At 30.2% G+C, this 15213-nt stretch overlaps 1 protein-coding gene across 4 annotated transcripts in view; it reads left to right on the top strand.

The window, feature by feature from the left end:
* Positions 1-14929, top strand: part of LOC141454576 (SEC14-like protein 2) — a 56930-nt gene extending 42001 nt beyond the window's left edge. For 3 of the 4 annotated variants that reach the window (XM_074128999.1, XM_074129001.1, XM_074128998.1), the window contains exons 2-10: positions 3724-3796; positions 6987-7030; positions 8700-8902; positions 10120-10244; positions 11160-11240; positions 11324-11523; positions 11651-11808; positions 12403-12554; positions 13832-14929. In XM_074128999.1, the coding sequence (XP_073985100.1) occupies positions 3724-3796; positions 6987-7030; positions 8700-8902; positions 10120-10244; positions 11160-11240; positions 11324-11523; positions 11651-11808; positions 12403-12554; positions 13832-13941 (1146 nt within the window). In that variant the 3' untranslated portion in view covers positions 13942-14929. Of the gene's footprint in view, positions 1-2526; positions 2660-3723; positions 3797-6986; positions 7031-8699; positions 8903-10119; positions 10245-11159; positions 11241-11323; positions 11524-11650; positions 11809-12402; positions 12555-13831 lie in introns of those variants that run through there. The other variant, XM_074129000.1, reaches the window with a different exon arrangement.
* The last annotated feature ends 284 nt before the right edge of the window (positions 14930-15213 follow it).

The following is a 15213-nucleotide window of genomic DNA, read 5'->3' as shown; positions in this document are numbered from 1 at the left end:
GATATTTCATCTGTAACAGAACTCTGTGTAATTTTTAATTATTTCTACTTTCAGTAATAAGTTTGTAGGTCCAAATAATTATTAACAATCATTCATTATTTATTTATTTATTTGTAATTTTTTGATTGTTCATAACTTAGGGTGAACCATCATAAGAAGCATTAACTAAGTAAAAAGTAAATGTTTACTTAAAAACGATTTAGTTTAGGTAGAGATGTTATTGTGGTTCAAAATAAAGCCAGGAATGAATATATTCTTGCGCCAAATGTTGCGTGAAACATATTATAACGTGACTTGAATATTGTTATTACTGTTGACTAAACAGTACTGGCTTACTGTTGATGGCAGTGGTGACATCTACAGGATTGTTTGTCTATAGCTTGCTAATGAAGTAAATGATGCTACAAGATGAGAGTCTATCCAGCTAATGTCATTAACTAATCGATTACAGGTTTATTAATTGCTTTTTGGGGAAAATTCCAACATTAGTTACCTCTGCCTGTCTTAATGATTTTTCTTGATTAAGTAAAAAGAAGAAAACAAAAATCTGTGAGATGAAAAACAAACTTATCAGATAAATGTGCTGCCTGAATCGTGGCCCCCAGTTAAAGTAACCATGCTATCATGTTACAGCTACTGTTTTTTTACCACACTCAGTATGGATTCGAATGTAAAAACCACTCTTTGAACATATCTAAAGTTCTTATTACAATTATCCATTACAGAATTACCGTTGAGCAATCAAGTAAGTAGCTGCAAATCGGCAAGGTGAACTAGTTTGAAAAAGAATGTAATATTTGCAATAAAATAAATTCAACTTTTTATTACTGTACTAAATATTCTGTCGTAAATATTATTCCTCATATTTTGTTTAATTATCATTTTTTATTGCGGTGCCAAGTTAAAATAAACACTAAAAGTAAGGGAAGAAAAGAAGTAATTTATTGAAAATATAAAAGGTTAAAAAAAGTGTTAGTTTACACCAGAAATGTTTTAAGAAACTAGAAAAACAAATTTATTAGGTCTCATTTTAAAGCAAAAAGCTATTAAAATACTGCGGAATAATTTTAGTAAAAGACTAAAATAAGTATAACTTGCAAGGTAACCGTTTAAAAACATTAAATCTCAGAAAAATGGAGAAAAAAAATCTATGTCGTAAAGTGGTTCAAATTCTGTGTATTTTAAAGAAAAAAACAAAAAATTAACCTTCCCTTTGTTTATGTAAAGAACACAAATCTTTTACTGGCTACGGAAATGGCAATTTAGAAAGAGGTCTATGTATAAATGTTATTCGTTGATTACGATGTGAAAGATTTTAAAGAAAACGTTGGACTCATTTTCAAGGAGGAAATTCCTTAAAGAAGGAAAACCTCTATGATTAAGTACTACTTTGGGGCTGTAGGGTTTTTGATCACTCAGTTATAGCCGGCTCCTCTGGTGGAACCAGATCAAAATATACAGTTTTTTATTTAAAAATTTCGCGTATACGCAATACTTCCCGTACAAAAAAAGAAAAGAAAAGAAAAAACAAAAACAATCATCTTCCTAGAATTAGACCATAAATTCTTAAAAGTCGACATGAGAGGACAGCCTGTCGTAAAGGAGATTGAATGGACAGCTTGACGGGACCTTGAAAGTAAAAGTGAAACTGAATGTAGTAAGCACTCTATAGCCTGAATCCAGGTCAATGGTCTTCTAGAGAGAACTTGTGGTTTTTAATAGGGGAGGGGGGTAGGCATATATCAAGGTAACGTAGAGGTTTTGAAACTTGGTATCATAGCTTTTCGAGTGACGCAGTTAGGAGTTTGAAATATCGATATTTCTATCCTGAGTTCGGCATACTTCGAATGTTTACTCGGTGGAGAGTAGGAAATGACTTTTACAGCTCATCACTAATATAGAGCTCTCGTTGTAGAGAGGAGTTGCCCTTCCTAGATTCCCTATAAATGATAGAACAGATATTCCAAGCGGTGACTAGATATTGTTCACAAAATCGCATAAAACAGCTAATAAAATAATCTGTTGTAAATACCAAAATAACTTTCTTACTTCAATTCTCAACGTTCTAACTACCATATTTTCTTCTAAGTGACAATTTCAGAAACATATCTAATTCTTATTAAAATTATTAATTACATAAAACCTTACATTGAAATAAAATAGCACTTTAGAGCAGCGAGTCTCCCACAGCTGATCATCTTGGCGCTCCAGATAGTAAGGTCCAAAAAGGCTATTAGAAAGAGAAAAAGAGTGGACTCGTACCCTCTTATAAGCCTCAACTTTTCCTTTATAAAAAGCTAATTTGTTTTCCTGTCCGAACCGAATTTCAAAAATTGAACATAGTGTCATATTTAATTTTTTGGAGAGAGAAACTGAAAATTTTTTCCTATATTTTTTTTTAATATATTTTTAATTTCCTGACTATTTTTTGCTAATTTGGTTCAAAAATTCCAACTAATCAAATTGCGTTATTCTAATAGAGTCAGATGATAAAAGTATAACGGGCAGGTTATAGAAGTTCAGTCTATTACCTTCCCTATATCTGCACGTAACGTAGTTTGAGCAGTTTTTCTTTCTGCGAAAAGAAGTAAGATGGTACATAATTTTTGAAAATGAGTTTCATACACAGCACTTGTTTTATAACCACCAGAATAACCAGGTCAGTTAATTTAATTTTTAAAAGTTCATTTATGTATTCTGGGTTAAACTGCAGTGTGCAGTGTGGGTCCGTAAAATACCCAGTAAATAGAACAGGTTCTATCTGTTGTACAAAAAATATTCTTAATTATTAATTAGAACAAAATTCACCCTTTCGTTCAATGTATATGGCCAAAGAAAATCTGCCCTGACTTGAATGATATGTGAAAAATATAAAAAAAAAAATTCGTTTTAAAAACACAATTTAAGGTATTTTGCTCCTTTTTTATCAAGACTCTAACAACATATAGATCTAACAGAAATGTTCATGAGCATGCATTCGTCTCATCGTTCTACACTTTTACCGTAATCTGTTTAGGTGCCAACTCGTGGGATTCGTGGCTAACAAACTGAAAAGAATCTATTGTGGGGAATCCGGTAATTCTCAGAGTAATTTTTGGAGTGTAGTCATCAGTTTAGTTTATACAGTCTTTTGCAGTTGCCAACGGGCAAGCTTTATTCTCTTTAGAGTGCTTCTGAAGCTGTGAGGATTACATGTCCTTAATCATTCAGATGTTTCTTGAATCATTTTTCCTTACAAAAGATTCAATAATTTTTAGACGTGCATAAAAAAACGTTCTACTAATTGGTGTTAAAAACACTTCTTAATGAGTTCAATTTACATTTCTCACTGATGTCAAAGTGCATTGGTTTTTAATTAATTTGTTTTAATATTAATAACAAAGATAAAAACAAAGAAACGTTGATAAAAGGTGTTGTTTTTTATTACTCACACGATTACAGTACTATTCTTCGTCTCATTTCGGAATATTTCACACTCAAAAGAAAATATCACTTCTCGCTTTAGTCAAACCAATCAACTAATAAAAGGTTTTAGAAACTGGTTAAGGTTTAATGAAAGAATTTCATTACCCATTTAACTGAGAACAAAAACCATACCTTCTGCATGCTAAGAGTAAGATAATCGTTGTGCTTATCAGAATTTTGGTTCACAAAATTTCTAATAATTATTAAATAGTTAATAACAGAAACAGTAAATATAATAATATTTTTGGTTGATTACAGATGAGGAGAAATGTGGCAGATTGTCTAACACTACCTTATCATGACGATTTCTTCATCCTCAGATGGCTTAGAGGTGAGTTCCACTTTAGTTACAGAATTCATTTTTTCCCCCAACAATTGTGCCATTATTTTTTATTTCTTTTCAAATCGTGGTTAAAGTGAATATCAAGGGAAGTAGGTGTTAAGTGCAGCTGAAAAACAGGTTTATTTTATTTATTCTTTTTTGCCAGCCGGTGTTTGCCCAAAGCGGTGCACCCTACCTACCGCTTGATAAAGTTTTTCTTTTCAAAATAAACGCGTGATTTTCTATGTCCCACCTTTTTAGACTTCCGAAAAAAAAGTCGAACACTAGACTTGTTAGACGTGCCACTTTTTGAGCAGTTAATCTCGCAGAATTGGAAAACCCCATGTGCAAGAGGAAAAACATTCAGTCTGACATCGTCATTCCACCAAACTAGTGATTATTACAGATAGATAACATCTATTTTTAGCTATCCTCAAAATAAGACTAAAATGTTTCACTAAATCAAGGTTACAACTAAACGACATTCCTAATTATTGTGACACCCTAATGGATTTTCAGATTTTTAAGTTCTACGGACACTTGTTTTTTCAGTTATAATTTGTCAAAAGGTAATTTTGTAAACAATAACTTAATAACAGTCTTCCATCATAAAGCAATGATTGTGCATTAATTGAACAGCATTGCTATAAACTTTAAATCTAATACCAAAAGTTGAAGTTTAATTATATTTAATAGATGAAATAATAACTTGAAGGAAAATTTACAATTCATCATTTCTACCTTGAAGTATGAATTAATGCATTTATTATATATGCAAAAAAAAAGTCTTGACATGGAAATGCATTTAATTCACACTCTCTTGCTTCTGACTAGATGGAAAAAGTGGCTCAATTATTTTTTTTTTAAATCTCTTCAAAAACAGGAAATAATCAAAGTGCATGAAGTTATTTTGAAATGCATTTCGTAATATTTAATTATAGATATAATTTGATGAGAAAATCCGTGTAGTCTTTTAGACTACTCTAGTTTTTCTTTCTGCAATTATTATGTATTGAAATCGTAAGTAATAAAAATATTTTCTTAAATTTGCATAACAGCATTTGGACGTTAGTTAGCCTTTAGTTTTTTATATGTTCGGGCGATACAAAAAAAAAAAAAAATTACAATGATTCTATCATGTTGGTAATCAGAAAATTTTCATAAGCTAGTTTTACTACTGAAAAGTGTTTTCTCTAAGAACTGTGACATTCACCAGTGCCTAAATCAGCGTTAAAGCACCTGCAACACAATAATTCTTGGTAAGGGATTTGGGGAAAAGTTCAACACTTTTAAATTTTGTTTGAAGTGATAAAAGGAATAAACCACTGGTGGTTGGTTAGAGATTGGCTCAATAACGGTGATATAATCTGATTTAGAAGGAGGAAAATAGGATAATTTCTGAATACTGAAAAGAAAGGAAAATCTATTTCATTATTACCAACTATTTAATATTCAAAATTAACTATTACCGAGTAATGTTACATAAACGAAGCTTTTTATGGCTGTGTTGAATAATTAGTATTAAAAGGTTATGTTAATGTCTTATTAATCATATAAAACAAATGGTGTTTACTGATGGCCATGACCTTGCAAACCTGGAAATTGACTATCATGAGTTCTCAGTTGTTTGGCATCAGTCTCAGAATAATGAACAATCAAGGCTTATATAGTTATATAATGATTCAATATAGCTAGTCAAGCAAAAAGGCTATGGATTAATTTTAATGTGGTTATTAATTATTTAATATAGATTTAGACAATGTCTATTAAAGGTGTCATGGGAATTAATAGTCTTTCTATTACTGCCAGGTCACTCTATAAATTGCTATTTCTTTAACATCGCTTTAGCTTTTTGTGTTATTATTTTTTAAGTACTTTTATTTAATTTTATTACTGTTGAAGGTGATAAAGTCCATTTCTCTATGGCTTGTGACCATCAGCAACCGCTTCCTATGCTACAGTTATAAGTTGGTAATCAATAATTTCGAAAGTAAACAGTCTCAATTAATTTTATCCGTCTGAATTTTGTAAACTCAATTTTGTGGCAGTCATATTTTTGAATGTAATTCGTGGAGAGGCTGAATCGACATCTCTATTTCCAGCCTGGAATATTTTTTTAGTTCGGAATCTTATCATTAGTTTGAGTAATCAAATCTAGTATGTCTCTGACCCCATTGGTCAAGCTCCACCATTTTAAGATCTTTTGGAGATGGTTTAATAAAACTTCCAGTCACAGAAATACGAATAATGGCCTAACAAAAAGTGTGTTGAATAGCTTCAGAAGTTGTATCAGTAAGAAGTAATTTACTGAAATTGATATGGCCATATGTGAGACCATTTGGTTAGTCGTCATCAACTTAAACGATGTCTTCCATAAAAGTTTAAATATCATAATTCTTTTTACATACTATGTAACTACGTAGCACGTGAAACCCCGCTAGAAATCGTTAGTTACGTTAAGTTCAATCACTTTTAAACCTAATAAATGTTTTAATAAGTTTTCCTTTTTCATTAAAGCGGTAGATGAAAAGTGGCGAGAAGTGAAATTGAACTGGTCAAGTCGTTCCACTGTGTGTAGCAGTAATAGAAGCTGGGAAAACCAAAATTAATGTATTTATTTATTTGTAACATAATACATTTTTGCTAAAATATAAAGGAATTAGTATGTTACCCTTGAGTAACATGTACAAGAAACTAGAAGTACGCGCTTTTACTCTTCTTAACTGATGAAATTGGGATGTAACTCTTCTTAAACCAGGGATCTCTAGGTGAATTTCTTTAATCCAAATAAACCAGAAATCAAGCTAGCCAGCTATATTTTTACTCCGAAGAATAACAGTTAAAAAAATGTGGTGTACCTTGCGATTTCATCCAAATTCTACTCAACTAATAGGCTAAAAAAAATTCGTTTAGGCTAAAAAATATTTCTCTTTTAGGCTGATCAAACAAGAGTATTCTGTCAAGAAAAAGCAACGTAGACAGAAAAAAAAAATAGCCTTATTATTGTAAAGTAAGATATTAATGCATCAAATTTTGTTATATCCAAATTATTTCCATAATATTATTATTTTTTAATTCTAATATTCACAATTAAATTGGCTGTAAATAGTTTGCAGCTTTTTACATTGAATTGTGATTAAAATTTTATTTATTTAACATTATTTATCTTAAACTAACATATTTATTAATTTATTTTCAGCTAGAAATTTTGATCCTGTGGCTGCTGAGAAAATGTTAAGAAATGTAAGTAATTTTGTTGAATTTGTTCTGTTAGATTAAGAATTACTATTAAACATATTGATGCTTAAAAATTCTCAAATAATTTTATAAAAACCTATAAGGTATGAGTGCTTCTTTTATAGTAACTGTTTAGTAGTGACTTTCTCCATTCATTCGTAAACTTTGAATAATTTATTTATTCTTTGATTAGAAAGTGAAAACTGCAGAAGGTCAGACGAATTCCTGTCCTAATTATCTAAACAAATCTTTTCCTGTCTCAACCAATCGGACATTGCATCCTCCAGGAGAGATCTCTCTCTAAGTGCCCACTTAGGAGAGGATCCACTATTCGCTTCTTGCTAAGATAGCCTTCTGAAGGTTATAAAATAGTATAACTCTATTACTGTCCTCAAAAGCTAACATTGAAAAGTTGACTTCCCACACCATTTGGAAACTTTTAACTTCATTCACTGTTTTATGATATTTACCCCAATGACTGATTGATTTGTCGAGTATTAAATGAAATGAATTATTTGCAGAAGTAATCACGATTCTAGTAATTTCATTTAATAACCATTCTAGCCCGGATCTTACCAGTAATTTATAAGTAATTACTATTTTAATAGCTGCAGAGAGTGCAGTTTTTTTTTTCACAATGATTTTTCAGAAGGCACAAAACAACTTTCAGATATCGTTGTTATTACTCATTGTAACAATCCTTCATTCTTCGAGGATCTTTGATATTAAAAGTCATTTTTTTTAGGCATTAAACTAAAATGAATAAAAAATGTTTTTGAAAAAAAAAAGATGGTATACTATTTCTGACAATTTTTCGCAAAAATGAGTAAATATTGTCTCCTATTTTTTAAAGCAGATATTTTTCATTATCCATTTTATTGCATTTTCATATTGTTTGTAAATTTTATTGAGTTTACCGTAAATGAAATGCAATGATTAAAATTATTTTAAAGAAAAAGGTAAAATTGTTCTGCAATCCTGTAATTCATTATTCTGTAAAAACAAATTTAAATTGGAGAACTTAAAACTAATTTATAATGTTATTTTTTTATTTTGTGTGAAATCTACAATTACAGCTTCTACAAAATAATATTTTTATTTGGCCCTATCTTCTTGTCTGTGGAAATTTTTGGGAAATTAGTAAGTCATAGTTTTTCCCTTTTTCTAGTGGAAGTGAAGAGTGAAGAGAAAAATGATAGGTGGGCAGGACTCGAACCCAGGATCTCTGCGTAGGTACGCAGCTAGTACTATTACTGGGATACCCCAGTAATAGATTAACAATTTATGGTTTTGTAGCTCATCAGCTCAAATTTAGTATTCAGTAGAAAATTCTGTGAATATTATCAGATTCTCTGAACAATTCAACTTGTTGCCAATGCACTTGCGCGTATTATTCTCTCGGCACATCTATTAGTTGCATAAGCGACCTGCCATTCAATGTCATTCTTAACGGTTGATTTGATTTTCTATATAAACTATATCTAGTGTTAGTCAATCATGAGAAATAGCGGTCAGGAGTCTTTTGTAACTTCAGACAACCTTGACCCACCTTCTCAAACAGCCATCCAAAGCAGTCTTCCTTGTGTTTAATATTTTAAACTAGCGAGAAAGAAAAATGTTTTGTAAAATTAAATCCAATTAATATTCTTCTTTTTTTTTGTATCTTTCTTTGCAGTCTTTAAAATGGCGTGAAAAATGGGAAGCCGATACTATCCAAGAATGGCCTACACCTAAAGTGTTTGAACAATACTATCCAAGTGGTGTCTCTGGATTTGACAAGGAAGGATCACCCATTGTCATATTACCTTTCAGTGGAATCGATATGTGGGGCATGTTACATTCTGTTTCTAAAAATGACTTTAATAGGATGGCAATTAAGTAAGTGCTCAATTACATATAGTTTAAATTACAAATTTATATTCTTATTGTATATGTCTTACTTTATTTTATTGGATAATTAATTTTATTTATTGATTTATTGAGGTATAATTAATTCTAACAAAATAATTAAAGGGAAATTACAATTTTACAATCGTGTTGCAATTACGTTTATTCTTTTTATGGTACCTCACTAAAAATTACTGATCACAACCTCTCTTATGTCGATAGTTTTAAGTTTTGAACTATTCTAGCTCATTGATCTTCTCAATATTAGTTATTAAAATTCCAGGGTAATGGATCATCAACTTTGCTTGTAAATTCAGATTTCCACTGCTGAAATTTTCTACTTTCATCCCTTCTTATACAGAATTCTTCAGTGGTTTTTCTCAAATTTATGCAAAACAATCTGTCGATATTGGCAAGAAAATAAGTTCCTAGAAATCTTCCAGTAACTTTAATGAATACGTTTTCTTCCATTAGGCTGACAAACTTTGGTTTTGTTCTTCCTCTGGTTTGCTCTTGAGAAGCAATGGGAAGGAAAAAAAGTGTTTTTTTTGTATTATACTTTTATTGGTAGATCTTTTCTTGGTTAAATTTTTAATATACAACATATTTTCTAGAGTTAGTCAATCGTGGCAGTTAGTGATCACGTTCTTTTGTAATTTCAGTCAATTTTGATACTTGAAAACATTTTGAGTCTACACCTATCTTTAAACAGAAAAAATCCGGTGTAAAAATCACCTGACTTTCACTAACTATTCTCAAAAAATATTGAATTCTTGCCATCAATGCTCCATCATTGCTCAAAAATAGCATTTAGAGGGAAATTCACCCCCCCCCCCCATTCTCTGAAGTACCATTTATTGATTTTTCGGGAAAAATCGAAAGAAAATGCATGATTACAATAACTTCTCTTACAATGGATTAAGATTAAGAGAAAGTATACATTGTGTTGCTTGTTTTTAAAAAATATAAAAATATTTTACCAAATTATATTTAGTTTTATCTCGACACTATATTGATGTACTGTACTGAATAAAGAGAGATCTTAATAATGAATTCTTAGTAATAAATAAAGCAATGCAAAGGCAAAAACATTAATTTGTGACCTCCGAATCCCTTAGTAGATCCCCTTGTGGCTAAAGAATTATTATTGCCAGAAATACTTTTAATTTTGTTTTCGTATATTTATAATATTTTTTTTTTGCTTTTAGAACATTTGAAGCTACGTTAGACTTAGCTAGAAAGCAAGCTGAAGTTCATGGCATAACCGCTAGTAAAGTTGTAGGCATATTAGATTTGAGTGGATTTAATATTAAACAGTTTGCATGGCGCCCAGGTAATTTTTTCAATTAATTATATTTTATTTATCCTTAATTGAAGTAGAGATTAGTGCAGCACTTTAAGTAGTAGCAATAATGTTTTCGTTCAAAATTATATTCCTTGAAATTCGATGGTACTTCGAATAAAAACTTATCCTATCAATTATTTTCTTGTAAATACTTTTTTAATTCTCCCGTACTACTTAATGCAACCAAATCAAGCTTTTTTATTCAAAGTTATGATCAAGGTAGCTGATCTTTGGGTGGTTGGTGTAGAGGTTATAGGTAAGTGTAATGGCGGGTGTGTATAGGCTTAATTAAATCAAGTTTTGTCTATCTTGATAAACCATAGTTTTTTTGGCAAAGATATCTGGAGGAATGCCGATCAATTGCAGTGATGAGTTCCATAAATAGAATTCACCTTCTTAGCTAAGCCTTCCTAGGCTTAAGGTATTAACAATAGGAAGACAATGGATAATGTGGCTTAGGTTTAACCAAAACTTCTGTAAACCGCACTCCCAAATGTGAATGTTGCAGAGACGCTGGCGACATCAATCAATTCTAGTCATCAATATAGTAAAAACAGTCGTATCATCCTTACACGAATTGTATTGGTAGGAATTAATACAATACTCAAATCACTAACTTTTATTCCAAAAGAACAAACCAACATCGGTCAGGCATCAACCTTGAATAATCTTTCCAGAATTGTACTTGTCTTGAAGGAACTTGATATTATTGTTAAAGATTATTAAAATTAGTTCAACAATAAGAAAAGTCTACTTCTCTTATTTTTATTCTCACTATTACACTATTACAAATTGAAACCTTCCCATTTACAGTTTTCCATCCTTTCTAAAATAATTGTATTACGTCTCTGGAAGTGATTTAGTATGTTGTAATGTAGTCTAAAGATCATTATGTTTTTTCAGCCGCTGAAGCAGCAATCACACTGATTCAGATGTATGAAGCTAACTATCCAGAAATATTAAAAGCTTGCTACATCATCAATGGTAAGTTAGTCCATTGTTGCTCCTAGTAAAATTATTGTTATTAACAAATAATCATTTTAATAGTAATTCTTTTTTTTTTTCAGTGCCGAAAGTGTTTGCTATAGCATTTTCAGTCGTAAAAAACTTTTTAAATGATTATACATTAAGTAAAATACATATTTACAAATCAGAACCGAACAAATGGAAGCCAATACTTTTAAGTCAAATAGAAGAGGACCAACTTCCAGTCATTTATGGAGGAACAATGTGTGATCCGGACGGTAATCCTAGTTGCCCTTCTAAGGTTAGCATTACTATTAGTTTTTTAGCCTAAATCGGCATGTGGTAATAGATGAACAAATTCTAGAAATTATCATTACAAAAATTTTAGTTATACAGAAATAATTAAATAGTATTTTAAAAAATTGTAGATTAAACTTGGTGGTAAAATTCCTAAATCATTATATATTAAAAATCAAGTCGACGATAAAGAAGAGAAAAATGAAGAAGAGTACACGATAGTTACCGTTAAGAAAGGGGACAAACTACGTTTAGACTATGAAGTTACTGAAATTGGTTCGTTTCTGAAGTAAGTAAATTATTTGTACTAGTTTGATAAGAAAGAGAGAGGTAGAAGGTTTCTTCTGAACTTTATTTCAAAAGTAATTTCAAGCAAACTATCGCAAAAGTGCCTAGTTATAGTTGAATGTAAATCTATGTAGACTAGTCAAGTGCTCTGACAAGGCACTAAACATACTAAAGAAAATATGTATATCCTTAAGAGGGGAAGTGGTTAGATTTATTACTGCAGAGAATTTTGGCGAGAACTGGCGGAACTGTGTCTCCATCAACTCTCGGACTGTAATCTCGAGAGTATGCACTGTGGCTGATCTTCTAATCGGAAGCCTTTAACGCTCCCTAGACAAAGTGGCACTCATTTAACATATTCTCTATATTCTCTGAATTGGCACTGTTTTCCTCGGGAACCCTTATAGCCGCTCATTGTCCACTTTTAGTTCAATGCCTCTTTAAGTGATAATTCATTTTAATCATGTCTTCAAATCTAAATTTCAGTGAAGATAAGACTCGATGATGAAAATACCAAATGTTTTTTCTAGTATTATTTATATCCTCATACATCTTTTCTTAGATTCAACAAATTATATTCATTTCTTGTGAATAGATGGGCATTCTTTACTGATGGACACGATATAAAATTTGGCATATTATCCAGAGATAAGAGTGGCAAAGAGAAAGAAGAACTGGCGATCTCGAGAGTTAGTTGCAGTCAGGTCGAAGAAGAAGGTGTACTCACTTGTAACGAGCTATCGACATGTAAGTCATTTTTTCGAACTTTTGTTATTATTTGTTAGTCATTATCTTCCAATTTTCTTTATGACTTTGACATAAATAAATTTAATAAGGCGCCAAGGTAGCCGAGCGGTTAAAGAATGTCTACATGTTGTGTGGAAATAAGTAAAGAAAACCTTCGCGGAAACTTTCTAAACCCATGAAAAACCTAAACCTTATTAAAGGCAATCAATGAAAATGCAAACAAGATAATAAGAACTAAATTTAGAATAAAAGTAATACATAATTAATATTAATTTAAAAGAATTTTAAAAAGGGCCTTTATGTTACGTTAGCATGCTATTAATCATTGACTTTAGACTCATATGATGGTATCATTTACTATCAGCATCTCTCGTACACAAAGATGAAAATTCCACCTGAATCAGCACTTAGCCTTGGTAACTTTTACTTTTGATTAACTCTTATCTCCTAACTGATTCACAAAAATGTCTTAAATTGAAGAGTATTTTTAATCGTTTTTGGTGTCTTCTGATTCATTAATCCCAAAGGAAGAAATTCTGTCTGAAAATGGCTATATTCTTTCTTCCTTTTGTTTTAAATTGATATAATCTCTTTTTCATTCTATTGTTACATACACAGTTTTATCTAATTAATTATATTCTTTGGTAAACCTTTCAGAGATGAGCTCTGCCTGCTGAAGAGAGAATTATTTGTTAACAATCTATTCTTATGGTTGAATGACTCAATATATCATTCTTGCTATAACAGGCAAAAATTAAATTTTGTTTGTAATAAATAATAGTTTCAAAATTTGGATAAGTCTTCTTCAGATTGTGTTTATAATTAAACAATCATGTATCTTGTATACTTCTTTTTTCTTTTATACTTACTTGTATCGAGTTTGAGTATCTGATATAAAAAAATGTATTAACAAATTATAGGACTGTGATACACGGCACCCTTAGTTTAAAACAAAATTAATCTGATTTAAAAAAAACTGTATGGGCATTATTTTTTTTTTACGTTGAATTTTGCTAGGCCTCAACTGTTATGGTACTCAAGTATTTCTGAAGGAAAACTTCATGAACTCACGCTTTAAAGCTTTTCAAAGAATAAAACTGAAAGTAGAATTAATTGTAATTAAATGTAAAGCTAACTTCAAATTTACTCGTTAATATCTTAGGTTGAAATATCTGAAGTCTTAGTCTAATCCAATAGATTAAGAACATTTTTATTGAATACAATAATTGGTATCTAATCACATATATTTGTATATGATAGTTTTATTCTGTTTTCAGATTCTGTAATCTTCGATAATACGTACAGCATTTTGAGAAATAAGAAGCTTCATTACTCCATATCATTGCTTCCACCATTGGCCACTACAACTTCACCATCTGCCGACTAAGTTAAATCATAACCATTCTTGATGGGGAAGAAATTTATTTTAATTTTAATATCTATTTTGTTAGAGTAAACATTTAGTTTGATGTTTTTTTTCTTTTTCTTTAATTTTAACATAATTTTTGGCTGTGATACTTCTGTGTGAAATAGATTATTATTAATCTGTCTTCCTTGTTAGATATTTGTTTTCTTTCGATGTTTAAAAATACTTTTTTTTTTTGAAAAGTTAAACGTTGGATGTGTTCATTTGAAAAAAATGTGTTATGAATGTCTTCATGAATTAACATAATAATAATATCTTTATCGTAAATGACAGTATATTATAACAGTATACATTAACTTTTGATTCAGTATTTTTACTCTAATTGAGACTTTGCGATCAAACAGAATGTTTCGAACAATTTCACCCTTTTTTTTTTATACAAGTTTAACTTTTTTCACTAGATTTACAATTATAACACGATTTCTTTTATAATTAATGACTATTTCTTACTAAATTCCCCTTTTTTATTTATCACCCTAAACCTCTCTCAAAAAACTTTTCTTACAAAATTACGCATCTTTTAAAATTAATCTAATCGTTCACAACCTTTTACCTTAAATTACCAACAAGTTCAAACATTGTGAATAAAGTAATACTTTTTCAATCTTGAAACTTAAGTTGTTTGTAATAATAATTAATTTATTTAAAAAAAAAAAGCTATATAAATAAAAAAGACTGCTAAATGTTAAAAATTGGTGGTACTTTTTAGTAGATGCTCAATTTATTATTTAGAAAATTAGTTTTATTTAAATTTTCATCTTATTCTAATTATAATATTTGGAATATGGTATATAGAGTTTTAGCAATCTTATCTTGGGCTGTATATAATTAAAAGTTTTCTTTATTTGTAAAATGTTATAGTAACTAATATAAGAAAAAGCAAAGAAGAAAATCTGACTACAAATATTTATATTTTATTTTGTATCAATAAACTTATTGAAAACCTTAATTGAAAGAGTCAAAAGTAAGCAGCAAACTTTCAAAAAAAGAGATTAAGTGGAACTTGGCTAAGCCAAGCTTCGGAACTGGCCGAAGATAAACTTCGAACAACAATGAACTACGATACCAGCCCTGGAATAGATGGGTTTTTATTTTTAACCCAGTAATCAATTTTTAATTACGACGGTCGGTAGGTATTCTTGCCAACAAATTAAGGTGTGCTTGTATTGAGATATATCGCAAAATGTGATGAAATACCATTATTACGCAGTGAGTAAACGCTTCATCATGTAC

The sequence above is a fragment of the Rhodnius prolixus genome, unplaced genomic scaffold, assembly GCF_049639745.1.
Source record: "Rhodnius prolixus isolate KJV_2025 unplaced genomic scaffold, Rpr scaffold_9, whole genome shotgun sequence".
In the NCBI taxonomy this organism is placed as follows: Eukaryota; Metazoa; Arthropoda; class Insecta; order Hemiptera; family Reduviidae; genus Rhodnius; species Rhodnius prolixus.
This window is presented reverse-complemented; position numbering and strand designations above follow the sequence as displayed.